The sequence below is a fragment of the Dendrobates tinctorius genome, unplaced genomic scaffold (genome assembly GCF_039654945.1).
Source record: "Dendrobates tinctorius isolate UK_male_01 unplaced genomic scaffold, ASM3965494v1 ptg000186l, whole genome shotgun sequence".
Taxonomy (NCBI): Eukaryota; Metazoa; Chordata; class Amphibia; order Anura; family Dendrobatidae; genus Dendrobates; species Dendrobates tinctorius.
In genome coordinates, this window is record NW_027361853.1 from 1,114,939 (window position 1) to 1,136,025 (window position 21,087).

Genomic DNA, 21,087 nt, shown 5'->3' on the forward strand with positions numbered 1-21,087 from the left:
ATACTCATTACCATCTTTTAGTCACCCGTCACTAATTGGCTTTGAACTCCGTCACATGTTTCAAGAGTTACTCAATGAAAAGGTTTGCATGAAACATTAAACAATTGTAAAATAGAAGATGGGTTTCGGCCAAACATTTACCAATGATCTTGCTGAAAATGATTTTAGAGACCAAAATTCCAACAATAGAAGACAGTCTTCTATATTTCTATGAAATGGTAGCCATTAAATCAATTCTCTCCTGATCAATGTATCAGCACATTGCTGCAGAATATGTATAGCCTTTATTGCAGGCAATAGAAAGATAATCTGGTTCAGTCGAAAGGGCAGGACGTCTGCAGAAAAATTGCAACAGAACTTATATGGAATGCTTGGTGAATCATTTAATTCTGTTATAACCCAGCAGCCCAATGTCAAAGATTCTCCAGAGTGAAACACATACATCTAAATCACGCCTATCACCCATAACCGAAGTTATGACACAACTCATACAGTATTTCATACGCAGTGAATTCAAGGCTTATGCACTGGACTATTTTATATTTAAGAGTAGAAGATAGAGCTACTAACCTGGTTGACGAAGATCAAGCTGCAAGTTAGACAATTTCCCATTTCCTTTCGGCTTTTGCCTGAAATCATCCGTAATGCAGGAGTCAGGCCCTAGGTTAGTAAGGCTGGATGCTTTGGTTTTACCCCCCAGTCTGGGGAGCAACGATGGCTCTTTAAAAAATTCACATACAGGCCAATGCAGTTCCCTCCCCCATGTTTTAGGATGATCCTCAAAAGGCTTTGTGGGCAAAGGGAGAATTTGGTGATGAAGCTGAGGACTGAGTAGTTGCGATGAAAATGGAGACAAGCAAGGAGACACCTCTTTATTGACATTATTACTTGATGGGAAGAAGTGATGGAGCATAGTACAGTCTACAGGAGGGGTTTTGATGGGTTTGTCCACTTTACTGTTAGGCTGAGTCACAGTCAGTGCGTTTATAGATTCCTGGGAACTTGTTACCGGTTTCACCAAGCTTGGGCAGACAGTACCACGTCCTCCTTTGTGATCAAGCTGCCCTAACCAATATTCTTTCTCCTCCACATTATCACTTTTAAGAACTCTAAGGAGGCTCTTGTTAACGTAACCATGTACGGTTACATTTTCCGCTTTGTCATTTTCATTTAGAATAGTTACATCAAGTTTAGAGACCATGTCATTAGCCACTGCAGAGGGGATAGCTACCACATTTTCACATGTGCCTTCCTTAGACAATAATTCTTCTGAGAAGCTATGGACAGTCATCACTTTTTGCACACAAGGACCAAGATCTTGGACTTTGGCAACAATAGTCCTAATATCCTTCTCCGTGTTGGACTGATCACTGTCAATATATTCCAGATAGTCTTTGTTTAATAAGTCGCTGTGAGCTGCAGTGTCCTTCTGCTGCCCATGCACCATCCTTAGAACATCTTGCAAGTCCCCCTTAGAGGTGCCATTATGAGAAATTAAAGAGCAGTCACCAAAAACATCATTGTCATACAACGACTGTGAACTGCCAGACGATGACCCAGGACCAAGATTCCCTGAACTCTCACTGGGTTTACCATGAGTGCTTTTTACAGAAAGTCCAGACATATAAACATCCTTGTTCTCTACGGATTGGAGCCTTGGACGTAACACGTTATCCAATGAGTCTGCCAAAGAAACCTTTATCGATGGGGTCTTTTCTCTAACTGGAGCTGTTTCTGCTTCAGAAGTGCCTTTCCTTTTAATTTTTTTGGTCACAAAATCCTCTATGCTTTCTTTCCTTCGACTAAACCTCCTTGTCTTTTTTCCCTTGGATGAGATGATCTTTTTTTCTACAGACGCAATCAATGACTCTTGGAAATCGACTGGGATGGAGGATTCATCCAGAAACGGAGATGCTCCAGCCAGATCCTGAAATTTGCCATCCTGGTTACCCATTTTAGATCCTCGGATCTTGGCTGTGTTTAAGAGATCAATCAGCAATCTATCCTTAGCAGCAGTGAGCTTGTAAAGCTCGGAGAGCAGGTCCTGGGTGCTGGTTTTTCTTAAGGCCTCTGTAAGGCTTCCATAAGGTGGATCCCTGTGCTGAGCACGCTCTGTCTCCTCCCTGACTTGAAAACAGTTATCGAAGCATGCTCCAGCTTTGTCTCGAGTTACACAGCATTTGTATGTGAATCCCCTGACATTACCCCGAGGAAGATAGAAGCTGACGTAACAGAGCTCTATAATGGGATTGTGCAATTGGAGGATGGAGTTATTGCTCTCCATTTTACGCCTCTAATTATTCCAAAATTTAAATAATATTGTCAGTGTTCTCTCTGCTTCATGACACAGCACGTGATACCCAGGCGGAGATCATCTGATCAACATCCACAATAACCGATCCTGTTTGAACAAGATAAAAAGAGAAAAAAAAAATACAGCGTATTAAATGCATGTACCCACAATGAGTCATTTTATGTTTCTGCTATTAACTATATTCTGAACCCTCACGGCTTCAGCTTTCTAAATAGTAATAAAACGAAATCAATGACTATAAATAACTATTCATCGACCATTAACACATTTTAAAGGCATAGAAATATAGGAAACTCCTCAAGCTGAACAGAATTACATGCAAAAAGCACAACATCATGTCAAAACTAATTGCAGACATGGTATGAAACCACTGCTATCCATCTAATGGACGCATTACTGCCACCGTATATGCAATTATAATACTAGAGAATCTAGCTACAAAGAAATGGTCATTCGCCACAAAATTTCTAAATTTACAGCATTAAAACAAATTAACAAGCGATGGAGAAGGGAGGGTTACAGTCTGACAGAACTAGAAGACATTTTATTTCGGGGGATACAGGGAGGAAAAAAAAAAATGAAAAACTGGAAAAACATCCATCTATCTATACAGAGAAAAGATATATATCTTTGTACCGTGTCTTATTTATTGCATTATTTCTGTGCCCTCTTGTGTATAAATATGTGACTCTTCAGATTTTGTATTAGTCTAGCCTGATGAAGAGACCTGAGTAGTCTCGAAAGCTTGCAATGTGTTACCGTCTTTTCAGTTAGCCATTAAAAGGTATCAACCACTGAGGACTCTCAATTCTGAATATCCACCTATCTATACACACTTACAGATGTAGCAAAGCTTAAATTTATTTTTTTGCCTCTGTTAGTTGCTTGCTGCACATCTTACTAACTTCAACCTCACGTAAAAAAAATAAAATATGCAGATTTTGTTTGATAACTTATGCAAAAATGACAAACTCCGTTTTGCCATATTTGTATGTAAACATTCATTAGGCAATATAAAAAAAAACAAAAACACAAAAGCACAATGGACACGATAACGTGGAAGAAAAATAAAAAAGAGCACATTGTGAGTTTTAACCTTTTCAGAGATGAAAGTCTCAGCACTTGCTGCAGTTTACAGAAAAATCACATTAAGAGCAAAGAAAGCATCACCCATCACAATACACCCTGACTCACCATTCCTGACAAGCAGAGTGAGCACTACAGGAAATTAAACCAGTGCGTTATCCTGCTGTTAGCAGTAAGGTAGCCACCACATAAGAAAGGAAGCCAACAGATGTAACTACATAGGGTGCGGTATCTGTAAGAACAGGCAGTAATTCATTACGAATATGCCTTCCATCTCCGGGGCGAGACGGCGCAGTAAGGAGCAGAAAAACATTTACAGAACCGTGAGACCGTCGTCATTAGATTGAAATCAGGATGAAATGAGGACACTGCCCTGTTCTACATGGTTTAGTCCCCAGATGGAAGGGACATTAAGCATCAGCAGGCGTATCCCAAAACTCAAATTACATTAAAGCCCAGCAAATACAATGCACCTTGCCAGTAATTCTATTAATTGCTTCTTATCAAGACTGTGGTCAACGTCTTGATTTGATTCTCTGCAGACTGACAGAACGCCCACGAGAAGTTAAATAAATTAGTCTGCTGCTGCCCTTCTCTGCCAAGACTCCGACAAAGTCTGACGCAGCAGGTTGCCCGAGTCTGACTCACTATATATGAGAACCAGCGAGATGAAAGTGTTGATGAAGACAAAAGTTTGATTTATACTCTGTATCCAATTAAAGCTGTACTCAGTAGCCAAGCAATACAAAGTAGAACACGTTCGTATTGTTACACTCGCTTAAATAGCGCCATCATATTCCACAGCACTTTATAGACATCACTGTCCCCATCGGGGCTCACTATCTAGATTACCTATCAGTATGTCTTCGAAGTGTGGGTAGAAACCAGAGATCCCGGAGGAAACCCACAAAAACACTGGGAGAGCATACAAACTCCTTGCAGATGTTGTGCTTAATGGGATGTCACTATACAGGGTGGGCCATTTATATGGATACACCTTGGTGGGCCATTTATAAAGTTGCATTCAAAATGGCCAACTTCAAAATGGCCGCCATGGTCACCACCCATCTTGAAAAGTTTCCCCCCTCCCATATACTAATGTGCCACAAACAGGAAGTTGATATCACCAACCATTTCCATTTTATTTAGGTGTATCCATATAAATGGCCCTCCCGGTACAATGGAATATATACTGTATATGGAAAGTGGAGGACACCGCTAGTTAATAAGAACAGGGGTTCACCATGGGCTTGGAACAAGACATGGCTATAAAAGAGGAGAAAGATCATGCCCATATAACAAGGGAACACCACTATTATATAGAAAGCATAAATGGAACACTTTATTGACAATAGTAAACAAAAGCACACAATTACAATTAGAAACATTTAAAATACAAGAAGAGGACCTATATGCGTCATGCCTTAATATAAAGGCAATGACACTCACACAAAGAAACCCCAAAGCCAGGTGAATCTTATAATTGCATTAAAGACTGATGTCAGATATACAGTGCCTTGCGAAAGTATTCTGCCCCCTGGAACTTTTCAACCTTTTCCCACATATCATGCTTCAAACAAAGATACAAAATGTAAATTTTTGATGAAGAAACAACAAGTGGAAAACAATTGTGAAGTTGAACGAAATGTATTGGTTATTTTAAATTTTTGTGGAACAGGTTTTCTTCAAAAAAGGCTCTATCCATCTTCCCATCAATTTTAACCATCTTCCCTGTCCCTGCTGAAGAAAATAGGCCCAAACCATGATGCTACCACCACCATGTTTGACAGTGGGGATGGTGTGTTCAGGGTGATGAGCTGTGTTGCCTTTACGCTAAACATATCGTTTGGCATTGTTGCCAAAAAGTTTGATTTAGGTTTCATCTGACCAGAGTACCTTCTTCCACATGTTTCGTGTGTCTCCCAGGTGGCTTGTTGCCAACTTTAAACAACACTTTATGGATATCTTTGAGAAATGGCTTTCTTCTTGCCACTCTTCCCTAAAAGCCAGATTTCTGCAGTGTACAACTGATTGTTGTCCTATAGACAGACTGTCCCACCTCAGCTGTAGATCTCTGCCGTTCATCCAGAGTGATCATGGGCCTCTTGGCTGAATCTCTGATCAGTCTTCTCCTTGTTTGAGATGAAAGTTTAGAGGGATGGCCGGGTCTTGGTAGATTTGTAGTGGTATGATACTTCTTCCATTTCAATATGATCGCTTGCACAATGCTCTTTGGGATGTTTAAAGCCGGATTTGGATACAAAATGATTTCCAAAATTTTCAACTTCTCCACAACAGTATCCCGGACCTGCCTGTTGTGTTCCTTGGTCTTCATGATGCTCTCTGTGCTTCAAACAGAACCCTGAGACTATCACAGAGCAGGTGCATTTATGCGGAGACTTGATTACACACAGGTGGATTATATTTATCATCATTAGTCATTTAGGACAACGTTGGATCATTCAGAGATCCATAATGAACTTCTGGAGTGAGTTTGCTGCACTGAAAGTAAAGAGGCCGAATAATATTGCACGCCCCACTTTTCAGTTTTTTAATTTCCACAAAAATTTAAAATAACCAATAAATTTCGTTCCAACTTCACAATTGTGTCCCACTTGTTGTTGATTCTTCACCAAAAATTTACATTTGGTATCTTGATGTTTGAAGCATGGATACTTTCGCAAGGCACTGCATATAATGAACTATAACAACCCCATGAAAAAATACCATCAAAAAATCCTAAATGGCTGTAAGATATAAACAGTACCATTTGGGTCCTGGAAAAAGCACACAAATAGTGGCATATTGGGAAAGAAGGTGTATACCCAGTCAATTCGGGCTCCCGATTACATAGCCAAGATATTCTAGATGGTAAAGTAACAAATTGAGAATGACAACAAACCTATTCCTAAGTCCTGAGGTGTGCACATACCAAAATGGGTATGGATCCTGAAATTTGAATCCTAACCATGAGGTAAGGGGAAGAGAAGTGTGGGATAGGTCCAACGTGTATCGCCACTTAGGTGTGGCTTCCTCAGGGAAAAACAGTAGTACTACTCTTTTTCCCTGAGGAAGCCACACCTGAGTGTCGATACGCGTGGGAACCTATCCCACACTTCTCTTCCCTTTACCTCATGGTTAGGATTCAAATTTCACGATCATACCCATTTTGGTATGTGCAAACCTCAGGACCTAGGAATGGGTTCGTTGTCCTTCTCAATTTGTTACTTTTTCATGGGATTTTTTTCATGCGGTTGTTAAACACTGCTCAAAAAAAATAAAGGGAACACAAACAGAATATAACTCCAAGTAAATCAAACTTCTGTGAAATCAACCTGTCCACTTAGGAAGCAACACTGTTTGACTATCAATTTCACATGCTGTTGTGCAAATGGAATAGACAACAGATGGAAATTATTGGCAATTATTAAGACACACTCAATAAAGGAGTGGTTCTGCAGGTAGGGACCACAGACCACATCTCAGTACCAATGCTTTCTGGCTGATGTTTTGGTCACTTTTGAATGTTGGTTGTGCTTTCACATTCATGGTAGTATGAGATGGACTCTACAACCCACACAAGTGGCTCAGGTTGTGCAGCTCACCCAGGATGGCTCATCAATGCGAGCTGTGGCAAGAAGGTTTGCTGTGTCTGTCAGCGTAGTGTCCAGAGGCTGGAGTTGCTACCACTAGACAGGCCAGTACACCAGGAGACGTGGAGGGGGCTGTAGGAAGGCAAAAACCCAGCAACAAGACCACTACCTCCGCCTTTGTGCAAGGAGGAACAGGAGGAGCACTGCCAGAGCCCTGCAAAATGACCTCGAGCAGGTCACAAATGTGCATGTGTCTGCACAAACTGTTAGAAACTGACTCCATGAGGATGGTCTGAGTGCCCGACGTCCACAGATGGGGGTTGTTCTCACAGCTCAACAACGTGTGGCCCTCCAAATAAATGCCAACCCACACCATTACTGATCCACTGCCAAACCCGTCATGCTGAAGGATGTTGCAGGCAGCAGGCCGCTCTCCACGGTGCCTCCAGACTCTGTCACGTCTGTCACATGTGCTCAGTGTGAACCTGCTTTAATCTGTGAAGAGCACAGGGCGCCAGTGACAAATTTGCCAATCCTGGTGTTCTGTGGCAAATGCCAAGCGTCCTGCATGGTGTTGGGCTGTGCATCAGTCAGGAAGGATCGATCTCAGCAGCTTTGCTGCCTACAAGAGAAGATAGCAGAGCGGAGCTGCAGGGATCTGTCCCGCTTCCTGCCCGCAATTCCTGTCTGACACAGACAGCAGCACCACTGGATGATGTCATCATTCAGCGGCTGGCTGTGCCAGAGAGAGGAAGCAGCCAGAGGCAGTGATGCTGCGGGAGAGTGTGCGGACAAGTGATAGGTGCTATGGGTGTTTTTTTTGTATGTACATGTGTTGTGAGTGTGTAAAGATGAGTGGTGCTGGTGATGTCTGTGTGCGTGCATGCACAGCGCTGTGGGGGAATGTGCAGAGAGGTAAATGGTGCTGTGTGTGTGTAGGTGCAGGAGAAAGCAATGATGGGGGTGATGGTGAGAAGGCAATTATGGTGAGAAGGCAATGATATGGGGAGAAGGCAATGATGGGAGTGATGGGGAGAAGGCAGTGAGGGTGATGGTGGAGGAGGAAATGATGGAGGTGGGGGAGAAGGCAATAATGAAGGTGGTGGAAAGGGCAATGATGGGGTGGTGGGGGAAAAAGCAATAATGATGGGGTGGTGGAGGAGAATGCAATGATGGTGGTGGTGGAAAGGGCATTAATGGGGATGGTGGGGAGGAGGAAATGATGGAGGTGGTGGAATGGGCAATGATGGGAATGGTGTAAATGATAGAGGTGGTGGAATGGGCAATGATGAGTTGGCAGGGGAGAAGGCAATGATGGAGGTGGTGAAGAGGGCAATGATGGGATGCGGGGAGAGGAGGAAAATGAGGAGTGTGGGGGATTGGGATGGGAGGAAAGGGGACTTATAATGGACTTAGGAACTGGGAGAGGTGGAGGAAAACATTATTATCGCTTATGTCTAATACAGTCCCTTAGCATATAGTGTACTCTCTAATTCTGTATAACACCATCCTTAGTTACATAGTTTCCTCTTTTATAATGTATAACATTGTCCCTTATTATGTGCAATCATCTCTAGTTATATATGGTTCCATCCCTTATTATATAGCTTACTCTGCTGCTACATACATGGTCAAAATGGTTTGTACCTCTAGTTTAAGGACAAAAACCCATATTGGTCTCAGAAATAACATGAATCTGACATAAGTAATAAATCAAAAATCGATGAAAATGAACAAGTCAAAGTCAGATATTGCTTTTCAACCATGTTTCCACAGAATTAGAAAAAAAATGAAACTCATGAAATAGTCCTGGACAGAAATGATGGTACCCCTGAAAATAATGTGACAAAAGGGACATGTGAAATCAAGATGTGTCCACTAATTAGCATCTCAGGTGTCTACAATCTTGGAATCAGTGAGTGGGCCCGTACATAGGGCTACAGATATGCTGTGCTGTTTGGTGACATGGTATGTATCACACTCAACATAGACAAGAGGAAGCGAAGGAAAGAGTTGTCTCAGGAGGTTAGAAAGAAAATTCTAGACAAACATGTCAAAAGGTAAAAGCTATGAGACCATCTCCAAGCAGCTTGATGTTCCTGTGACTACAGTTGCACATATTATTCAGAAATTTAAGTTCCATGGTACTCTAGCCAACCTCCCCTGGATGTGACCACAGGAGGAAAATTGATGACAAATCAAAGAGATGGATAACACAAATGTTTTCAATGTTGACAAGCCACCAAACGTCTGGGAGAATGTCCTATAGAGAGAGGAGACAAAAATGGAACTCTTTGGGAAGGCACATCAGCTCTATGTTCACAGACTGAAAAATGAAGCATCTCAAGAAAAGAACACTGTCCCTACTGTGAAACATGGAGGAGGCTCGGTTATGGGGCTGCTTTGCTTCATCTGGCACAGGGTGTCAAGAATCTCTGCATTATACAATGAAATCTCAAGACTATCAAGGGATTCGAGAGAGAAACGTGCTGCCCAGTGTCAGAAAGCTTGATCTCAGTCACAGGTCTTGCTACAGGATAATGACCCAAAATACACAGCTAAAAACACCCAAGAATGGCTAAGAGGAAAATATTTTACTATTGTGAAGTGGTCTCCTATGAGCCCTGATCTAAATCCTATTGAACATCTTTGGAAAGAGCTGAAACATACAGTCAGTAAAAGGGAACCTTCAAACATGAGACAACTGGAGCAGTTTGCGCTTGAGGAGCTGGCCAAAATACCTGTCGAGAGGTGCAGGAGTCTCATTTACAGTTACAGGAATAGTTTGAATGCAGTGATTGCCTCAAAAGGTTGTGCAACAAAATATTAAGTTAAGGGTACCATCATTTCTGTCCAGGCCTATTTCATGAGTTTTAATTTTTTTTTTTTTTTTAAATTCTGCGTAAACGTGATTGAAAAGCAATGTCCGACTTTCATTTGTTCATTTTCATAGATTTTTGATTACTACTTTTGTCAGATTCAAGTTATTTATGTGACTATTGTGGGTTTTTCTGTCATTAAACAAAGGGTACCAACAATTTTGACCACGTGTGTATCTACAGTGCTGTCTTACATAGTGTATTCTTGTTAATTTTGTTATTCACAGTGCCCTCTTTTGTTACATAGTCCCTTCTCTTTCTAGATATAACATGACTGCTGATGGAGCAGCTGGTGACCAGACTACCAGTCCATCAGCTCCTCCATTAGAAAGGAAGCTTTCCCATACTCCATCAGCCATCCTTGCATTATACACCTAACTAGGCAGGACGGTATGCAATAAAAAACATGGCTCTATATAATCCAATATACTGTATATGGGACAGCAATATACTTAAAGGAGACTAATATACTGTATATAGACATGTATTTGTGTGTGGCATATTTATATATATATATATATATATATATATATATATATATATATATATATATATATAGTTAGTAACTACTGAGGGGGCGCTGTGTGGATGTCCCAAGAGAAAGGATGAATGGCAGAATACGTAATGGCCGTTATGTATCCCAAAGTGGGTGGCTTTGGGATGGAGACTTATGTGTTGTACAGCAATGATATTGCTGAGGTATTGTTTCAATGTGTAAGGGAGAAGTCTCCAGGTAACTAGAGAGATGGGCGATCCTGGTTACCTACAAACCCACCCAGGGGGTGTGTTTAAAGCACTGTTGGAAAGAGTGTGTAAATGCTTAAAGAACCTGTGATGAGGTCAGTCATGTGACCCGGTGGACGTGGCTATGAACCATATAATGTGGCCAGGATAGGTCACAGGTGGTGAATGCTGGGACCCAATTGGTCCAGTGTGGAAGGTCACGCTGAGATGGAGCTTCCTGGCTAACAGCCTGAGACGTGGCTGTGGTGAATGGCTGCACGTGTCTGAGAGTTCCCAGGGGAGGGAATGAACATCTGCAGTAAGCTGAAGCAGCCATGGGGAAACCCGGACGTGGGTGAGATAAGTGAGGTTAAGAGAGCCTGTATGCTGGACATTGTACAACCTGTGTGAACACAGGGTTTACAGAGTGAAACTCTGCCATGGACGCTCTGCTGTTTATATGAAGTTGTTGCTGCTGCTGCTGTGGGTTTATGATGTTGAATAAACCGCATGGACTATGCTTGCTTTATGGAAAATCTGTGCCGGATCTGATTTTGTGGCTGCGGAGCGAGTATCCCCTACCCGATTAACAGCGCTACCTCACAATTGGTGGAGAAAGCTATGGGCATTGTTGTAGCCTTGTTGCTGGGCGCAACGGAAGAGGACTGCAAAGTCGGTTGCTAAGGGCAACGCTGAGCCAGGAAGGCTGACGGTTGGGGAAGCCACTGCCCGGCTGTGGTTCTGGAACCGTGGGGTAGCCTAGTGAGTAAGGCTCTGTCCGGATCAGTGAGCCCAGTGCGGCTGTTTCCCCAGGAGAAAGACTTATAGGATACCTCTGCGGTAGAGGGGTACGAGAACCTGTGCGGCCAGCAGGTGACGGTCGTGAAAACTGTTGTACTGACCGGGGTCAGTGAGAAAGAGGCTGGTGATTGATAGGGTGCCTCTGTGGAGAAGAGGGTGCCTCTGTGGAGAAGAGGTATCCGAGGACCTGTGGGGCCAACACAGGTAACTGACAGGTGTTCGTGTTGTACGGACCTGGGTCAGTGAGAGGGACTGTGTACCTGGAGGGTTCAGTGAGCAAGGTCCTGGAGGGTCAGTGTTGGGAGATTCTAGGAGAAGAATCTGATCCCTGGAGCAAGTGGTATGACCTTGGACCTGGTGAGGCGTGAGTGTTAGGCAGTCTCAGGAGGAGATGGATGTCCAGAAGAGCACCCGCTAAGCCCCTGGACCTGGTGAGGCCGGTGTGTTGGGAAACCCTGGGAGGAGGGCCACTCCCTGAATAGCACTCGGGGCGCCCTGTGTGTTGGACGGTCTCAGGCGGAGACGGAACGTCCTGAAAAGCGCACAGACAGGACACGTGAGTTTTGTGTGGCGTGTTGGTGTGGCCGGTGTGCTGGGAAACCCTAGGAGGAGGGTCACTCCCTGAATAGCACCCGATGCGCCCTGTGTGTTGGACGGTCTCAGGAGAGGAGACGGTACGTCCTGAAGAGCACACAGAAAGGACACTGAGTTTTTGTGTGGTGTTTTTTTTCTTTTCTCAACTCAGCCTGCGGTGGCTCAGTGGGAATCAATAAGGTGACAAGCGACTTCCTGTAACTCGGCGGGGTTACGAAGGGGACAAGCGGCTTCCTGTAACTTGGCGGGGTTACGAAGAGGACACCAACCGCTGTGTGTGTGAACAGCAGCCGGTGGTGTCGGTGATCGGTGACAGCAGGAGCTGTGGTGGTGCCAACAAAGACTTGTGTGGTATAGTAAAAGAGATAAACTGTGTTGTGTGAACTGTGGTCTGAGAAGACCGGTATAATGAACATGGGGAAATCCCGGAAGGGGGTGGAGGCGGTGACCCAAATTGGGGTGGTAACCCAAAAAGTAGTGGCGTCCCAGAGGGGGGCGGTGACCCAAATTGGGGTGGTAACCAAAAAAGGAGTGGAGTCCCGGGAGGGGGTGGTGACCCAAATTGAGGTGGTCCAGAATGGGGCCGGTGTGTCAAAAGAGGAACGGCAATGTTCGTGTATGTTGTTTTCTGAATGTGGAATATTCTTTCCGGATAATGACGGCCACAGGTGTGTACCGTAATGCTGCACCGAGAAGGAGTCTCGGTTCGGCTGGACTCAAAATGTCAGGTGACTGACAGGATTCTGTCTGACCGAGAGAATGGTCCAGGTTCGCTGTAAAGATGGGGTCACGGTGAACTATACGGTAGACAGAGTGATGTTTGAGGTGCCCACAGGTGGTGAGTGCCAAGGGGGCGGGATACCACAGGACTTAGTCTATGCCTTGGAGAGGGGCCGGGACTTTGTTGTGTTTGACATATGGCAGGAGGTTGGAGACGTTTCTACTGTTGGGCTAACAGATATTGAGATGGTGACTGCTCCTGACGTGGACAGGTCAAAGGTAGAATTGACCGGAAGAAGTACATCTGCCCAACTTACGGACCTGACATATCGTGATATGACGGATGGTGGGCTGGGAGATGAGACGATTAGGGGGAAAAACCACGGTTAGTGGGTAACTGGAAGATTTACTCGACAGGCCGGGGTGACTCAGACTCTGGGGGTGACTGTGGCTCTGAGAGAGAAAGAGAGCACAGAATAGAAGGGCTAGAGAAGGAAGTCTCTGAGCTCAGAGGTCACCTGTCAACGTGGCAAAACGTGAACAAGATGCTTAGGGAAGAGATGGAAGAACATGTCAAACAAGAAAGAGCCCTGAGACAACTGGCCGAGAACAGGGTCTAGGAGCTCAAGAAAGAAGTCATGGAGTTCAAAGAAACTGTAAGGCTGGGTGCAGACGTACTTTTTGGCCCTGCGGATTTTTCCGCGCAGAATGGAAGAAATCCGCAGGTCAAATGACCTGCATTTTTCCTGCGGATTTCTTCCATTTTTCATGCGGTTTTCTTGCGGTTTTCCCCCTGCGGATTTGGTGACATGGGAGATGGAAAACCGCACAAAAGTAGTAACGTGCTGCAGATTTTGTACCGCAGGAAATCCGCGCGTAAAAATCCGCAGCGTCTGCACAGCGGGTTTTTTTTTCATTGATTTTAAGGCTACTGTACATCACAATGCGGATATGCAACATTTCTGCGTGGTAAAATCCGCTGCGGATCCGCTGCAAATGTGCATCGTGTGCACACAGCCTAAGAGGTTTTCTGCGGGAGAAAAAAGCTGAAGACAGTCACCTGGTCGGGCCAACTGTAGTGAGGGAAGTGTCCGTGGTAAAGCCAGAGCTTCTTGGCCAGGAAGAGAGCAAGGTCACGACCTTTAAGTTTGTGATTGATGTACCAGAAGACATGCATGAGGCTTGTGCTGAAGACGGTGTGCATGAGGCTTTCAAAGAGGCGGTCAAAGCGTGTAAGGTGCACTGGGCACCTGAGACTCGACAGTTGGTGATAATGTCAGCCAGGGAAGACACAGCAAAGCGGGTGGCTGTCCTGAAAAACATGCATCTGCAGTGTCTCCACGTCAAACAGTTGGTTAGGCGGAGTAATATGAAGGCTGCTCAACGCCTAGAGTTAGCAAGGGAGGCTATAGATCGGCTGGGTTTGCGGAAAGATGTGGCTCCGGTACCCAAAGCTCTGATTGGGAGAATCATTGGAAGATCCAGGAAGGTAATGCGAGACCTTGTGAATATCTCCGGTGTGGTGAGGGTGAGGATCCCTCCTGATGAAGACCAGGTAGCCAGTGAAGTGGGTAGGATTCCCAGCATGGTGGTTGGCTCTGTGGAGAGCCAGAGAGACTTTCAGATGCTCGTAGAGTATCGAGTGGGGTACCTGCAAGAGATTGAGCAGTTGAGACAGGACCGTCGGCGAATCAATAAAGAGGTGCGGAACACCAGGTGACGGCTGCCTTCAACCCAAGATGTAAGGACCCGAAGGGTTCCTCCAAGTTGTGACATGGCAGGTGGCCAAAGAATGTCAGCAAGTGGCAGTTCGACGGGCCGTACGAGGCTGAGAGACGTTAGTTCCTGTGAAACGCTGAATGGGTCAGACTCAGGCCAGACAGTAGGCCCAACTAAGACTGATGACCGTACCAGGGGGAGCTGGTCGGGGAACGGAGCAAACAGGGAGAGGAATGTGGTGACTAACCAGTGTCTGACGACGCAGACAGACCGTGACTGGGAGGTCAAAGCCAATGACAGATATTCTGACCGCTGGAGGCGGGGGAGGTCTAACATAGGAACGAGGCCGTATGACAGCTGGAGACGGTTCTCTCAACCTGTGGGGCAAGGTGTAGTGAGTGCCCGGTCGCGAGACCCAGATGTAATGTTGTGTGTTCAACCCCACAAGTTTGAACAGAGGGGGGAGGTATGTGGTGTAGTAACCACTGAGTCCCATACTCCATCAGCCATCCTTGCATTATACACCTAACTAGGCAGGACGGTATGTAATAAAAAACATGGCTCTATATAATCCAATATACTGTATACACTGTATAAGGGACAGCAATATACTTAAAGGAGACTATGTAATATACTGTATATACACATGTATTTGTGTGTGGCATAATATATATATATATATATATATATATATTTATAGTGGTGTAGTAACCACTGAGGGGGTGCTGTGTGGATGTCCCAGGAGAAAGGATAAATGGCAGAATACAGAATGGCCGTTATGTATCCCAAAGTGGGTGGCTTTGGGATGGAGACTTATGTGTTGTTCAGCAATGATATTGCTCAGGTATTGTTTCAATGTGTAAGGGAGAAGTCTCCAGGTAACTAGAGAGATGGGCAGTCCTGGTTACCTACAAACCACCCAGGGGGTGTGTTTAAAGCACTGTTGGAAAGAGTGTGTAAATGCTTGAAGGACCTGTGATGAGGTCAGAGTCATGTGACCTGGTGGGTGTGGCTATGAACAATATAAATGTGGCCAGGGTAGGTCACAGGTGGTGAATGCTGGGACCCAATTGGTCCAGTGTGGAAGGTCACGCTGAGATGGAGCTTCCTGGCTATCAGCCTGTTAAGTGGCTGTGGTGAATGGCTGCACGTGTCTGAGAGTTCCCAGGGGAGGGAATGAACGTCTGCAGTAAGCTGAAGCAGCCATGAGGAAACCCGGACGTGGGTGAGATAAGTGAGGCTAAGAGAGCCTGTATGCTGGACATTGTACAACCTGTGTGAACACAGGGTTTACAGAGTGAAACTCTGCTATGGACGCTCTGCTGTTTATATGAAGTTGTTGCTGCTGCTGCTGTGGGTTTATGATTCTGCTGTGGGTTTATGATGTTGAATAAACAGCATGGACTATGCTTGCTTTATGGAAAATCCGGATCTGATTTTGTGGCTGCTGAGCGAGTATCCCCTACCCGGATAACAGTGCTACCTCACTATTATAATATTAATAATATATATATATATATATATATATATATATATACACACACACACACACACACACACACACAGTGTATATATACACACACTGCTCAAAAAATAAAGGGAACACTTAAACAACAGAATATAACTCCAAGTGAATCAAACTTCTGTGATACCAAACTGTCCACTTAGGAAGCAACACTATTTGACAATCAATTTCACAATCAATTTCACATGCTGTTGTACAAATGGAATAGACAACAGATGGAAATTATCAGCAATTATCAAGACACCCTCAAAAAGAGTGGTTCTGGAGGTGGGGACCACAGACCACATCTCAATATCAATGCTTTCTGGCAGATGTTTTTGTCACTTTTGAATGTTGGTTGTGCTTTCATACTCGTGGTAGCATGAGACAGACTCTACAACCCACACAAGTGGCTCAGGTAGTGCAGCTCATCCAGGATGGCACAGCAATGCGAGCTGTGGCAAGAAGGTTTGCTGTGTCTGTCAGCGTAGTGTCCAGAGGCTGGAGGCACTACCAGAAGACAGGCCAGTACACCAGGAGATGTGGAGGAAGGAAACAACCCAGCAGCAGTACCGCTACCTCCGCCTTTGTGCAAGGAGGAACAGGAGGAGCACTGCCAGAATCCTGTAAAATGACCTCTAGCAGGCCACAAATGTGCATGTGTCTGCACAAACAGTTAGAACCTGACTCCATGACGCTGCTCTGAGTGCCCGACGCCACAGATCCGGAAGGGAGGCCGCAGAGGGACCTACGGAGTCGGCATGTTGTGTGTGGTCAGTCAGGTAATGATGGTCAGGCACTGCGAGGGGTGCTGTCAAGTCAGAGCTCTCAGCTATGGAAGTCTACAAGGAGCTCAGCTCTATCCCAACACAGGCTGTGCACATAGAGGTGGTTAAGCCGCGGCATAGGCCTGATGATTGGTGGGGAACCATGGAGACGGAGTCAACCTTCTCCTTGTGTGTGCCCTGTCTTTCCACCAGAAGTTCCCCTTTCGCACGCTCAGCTCCTTTTATCCCTACTCCGCCTCCTGCAGTCAGGTGCAAAGGTCTGCTCCGGTCAGAAAGTGCCCCCCCCCCCGCAACAATGGTGACAGCCCCGATGGTTCCATCCCAGACACACAAGAAGCTGCCCCAGTCCGGTCCATCTCCCTACATTAAAATGAGTAAGTCGATTAACTTTTTTTGTAGAAAAGCATTCTATTTAAATTAGCTGCAAGTGTATTGGAAAACGACAAAGCACTTCCAGCTATATCCTAAACCGCCCACAATTTACTATTTTTCATCACTGTATAATTAAGATAATACTGAGCTGTGATCTTGGTGCATAATATTGGCCAATTTTTTAAATTTCTAAAAAGAAAAATGGTCATTGTTGCCTATGCCAACCAATCTCACAGCTTACTTTATCAAAGCGTTTTTAAAAAATAAGCTGTGCCTGGTAGCTATAGGAAACAAAGTCTGATTTTCTTTTAGACACATTTGATGGGAAGTGATGAGTATTGTAGGCTTCCTTTATTTGGAGCCCTATTATTGTAGGCTTACTTTCTTTATCTGGAGGAAAAAATATATATATTTTTTCTTTTCTTGTAATATGGTCCTGTTTCCTGAACCTTTTAAAAGGTATTTAATAGTGAACCAACATAAAGGCATACAGAAGCCAATATGCATTTGGTCTCCTGATGGGACTCGAAAAATACCAACCAAATGAGGCAATGTAAATCGGTAGAAAAACCCTTGACCACTATTTAGAAGTGAAACATGCACAGGGTTCTACAACTATGGTAACTATATGACAAATTGTATTAAATCAAATATACATTGTTTTACAAATTAAATAAAATAAAAAATTTGAACAATAACTTTTCAGTGCCTTGAAATGACGCATTCTAATTCCACACTAATTTTTCACTGCTTTGTAGATTAATCAGCCTTCTATTCTGATAAGCAGAGCTTAATATATTTCCTAAGAACAAAGTCTACCAAATAAAGCTGTGCTTTCTCTTTCCCACAAAAAAATGTCATCCAATTATTAGGTCTCTAATAATCAGGATTTACTGATCCATGAAAAAAAAAAAGTTGCAATTTTTTTACTTGCACAAACTATTGCAAAGACTGAAAAGATCTTTGGCAATTACTTATAGGATTTCTATTTTCCATGGCTTCTCAGTTTGAGGCCTTTTGCCAAAATCTTATTTTGGACAATGCATGAGGAAATGTCTTAGGGGATTTACACCACAGCGGTTGTAGTGAAGAAAATTTTTTTTCATGTGGTAAGATGCTATGAGACAACAGTAATGAGTTTTTCCACCAAGGACAGAAGGAAATTTGTTTGCTTAACTCCTCATCACTTATCTTGATTCTACAACCCATCTCCCCTCTGCATTTGATAACTTAAGTTTCCAAGGAGACGGGATTCCTGACGAGCATTTGTCGCCTATTAACAAAGATTGGACCAATGCTCTTTCAAGAGGCCCTATAAAGCCATACAGACTTTTCTTATGGTAACAAGGGAAAACAAAATTAATAAAGGGGATGGGGGAACTACAGTACCCAGAAAGATTAGCAAAAATAGGATAATTTAGTCTAGAAAAAAAGACGACTGAGGGGGTAATCTAATAACCATGTATAAGTATATAAGGGGACAATACAAATATCTCTCCAAGGATCTGTTTATACTAAGGAAGGGGGCATTCTCTATGTCTGGAGGAGAGAAGGTTTTCCACCAACATAGAAGAGGATTCTTTACTGTTAGGGCAGTGAGAATCTGGAATTCCCTGCCTGAGGAGGTGGTGATGGTGAACTCAGTCAAGGGGTTCAAGAGAGGCCTGGATGTCTTCCTGGAGATATAATAATATTTGATCTTACAGTTATTAGGTTCTTTAGAAGGACGTAGATCTGGGGATTTATTCTGATGGAATATAGGCTGAACACCTTTTTTTGGCCTTGCTAACTAGGTTACACGCCCTTGGTTGAAGTTTTGGAGTTGATGGTATAGGAGTGATGTAGTCCACTAGAGAATTTTAGACAATTTAGATTATAGACTTAGACTTTTTTTTGCTTCTTCTGTAGTGATGTAAAACCAGGAAGCAAACAACTCATTCAGATGGCTGAGATTTTTATTGTACATAAAAAAAAAAGTCCGATTTTCATTTGTGTTTTGGAATACTTTAAACAGTTTATCAGTGAAAAAAAAATTGCAACGCTTCTGCCACCAAAGTTAAAAAGCAAACAGCACACAGATAGCATCCAACTGCTGACCTGGATTTTCACAGACCCATTGATTTGCATTGGCAAGTTTGATCTGCAACTAGGATGATATACCGCACTCCATTTGAAGGAGAATATGGTGCTCAAGTAGGGTCCAGTCCATATACTAAATAAGTGTACTGATGAAGGTCCAGATTGGGACAGAAACATTTTATAGGATTGCCATTAAAAAATGTTCACTTTAATGCAAAAATAGAGTGCAGAGTTCCTCTTCGGTCATAGTCACACAAGCATATAGCATCTGATATGCTAATGATTCTCGGCTCCAGCTCTGCTGCGAGTGAGAGTGTCATACTACTGTGCTTCGATCCTTTCATATGAGAGGATAAGAGCACAGCTGTGGAGATGGAGAAAATAATTTCTCCAACTCCTCTGCCGTCAGTACCATTTTTACTGTGGCAGTTGCGCGTCGAAAGCATACAGCCAGACTTGCTTGGATCTCAATAGCATCGCTCCTGCAGTGAAACCAGTCTGAGGTGTACAAATTTTCCTGCAATAGTAATATTACAGTTTTTTCAGCAGTGAAATTTTATACGGCATTTATTGTGCTACAGTTGTGCCTAAAAACACGAAATAAAAAAAAATTCTTTGGTTACAAGTAGGATTTGTATATCGATATACAGTCTTATACATCCATCAAATTTTATTGGCATTGTAATACTGAAATTTTTTTCAGAAGTGACATTTTATATGGCATTTATCATACTACAGTTGTGCCTACAAAAAAAAAACAAAAACTTTTTTTGGTTACAAATAGCATCACTATATTGATCCTGCAGTCTAAGAAGCCCATCTGAAATGGGCAAATTTTTCTGCCATGGTAATACTGCAATGTTTCCTCAACATGGATATATCATACAAAATTAATAAGGGAAACCCACGCAACAATGAACACGAATAAAGAAAAATATTCCATAGAGAGACTCTAGGATATACAATGCGATCAACACAAGGAAAATGACTGCAAGAAAGTCTCAAAATTAACAGCTTTAATAAATACAAAGATAAAATTAATAATATCATACAAAGAAAACGTCAGAGTAATCCTAAAAGTTGGTCCAGTACACACCTAATATATGAGATAGTGCCTGATAACTAAATACATGTGACTATAGGTATGAAAATCTAACGAAAACCCTAGTCTTCAAGGCTAAATGACAAGACAGTCCATAGAGGACCTAACAATACCCATGAGGGTAGGTTGTACTCAAATCAAGTGATATGTCCAAGGGGAGAAAATAATTGTGTGGCCTGGTCCAATGGCCCCTTCACCCGCAGTTTCATCAGAGGGCATATGATGAAGATTTCCCTGAGGGCACACTGGGTGAACACTGTGGAAGTCAGGACCAAGATGGACCCTGGGATGGAACAATTGCTATCGACACTGAGGACTGCGAGCCCTAGTTCAATCAGGGTTGCTCCCACCTTCTACAGCAGTTCCTGCACCTTTTCCTCACCCTCCATTCACAAAACGTCAACATCAGTCGCAAGCTGGAAACCCTGCAGCACTAAGGCTGGAGTCACACATAGCGACTCACCAGCGATCCTGACAATGATATCAATGTGTCAGGATCGCTGGTGAATCGCTATGTGATCGCTGGTGAGCTGTCAAACAGACAGCTTCACCAGCGATCAGCACAGGGACGCCGAGCGCATGGCGTCGCTGTGCACGTTCGTAACCAGCGCGCTGATGCAGGGAGCTGGTAACTAACGTACACATCTGGTATCTAAGGGACGCACGTCCCTTGGATACAGATGTGTACGTTAGTTACCAGCAGATCGCTGGTCTCCCGCCTGAGACACGCAGCGATGCGTGCTGGCCAGCGGGAGACCAGCAACCAAAAAAAAAGTCCTGGCCTTTCCTGCAGCGATCAGCGATACCGGCAGG

General features: G+C 43.8%; 1 protein-coding gene across 2 annotated transcripts in view; it reads right to left on the reverse strand.

Moving 5' to 3' along the window:
* LOC141055532 (formin-1-like) overlaps positions 1-21,087 on the reverse strand; it is a 412,359-nt gene that overhangs the window by 321,726 nt on the left and 69,546 nt on the right. For both annotated transcript variants that reach the window (XM_073552151.1, XM_073552150.1), the window contains one exon: positions 571-2,401. In XM_073552151.1, the coding sequence (XP_073408252.1) occupies positions 571-2,284 (1,714 nt within the window). In that variant the 5' untranslated portion in view covers positions 2,285-2,401. The remainder of the gene's footprint in view (positions 1-570; positions 2,402-21,087) is intronic.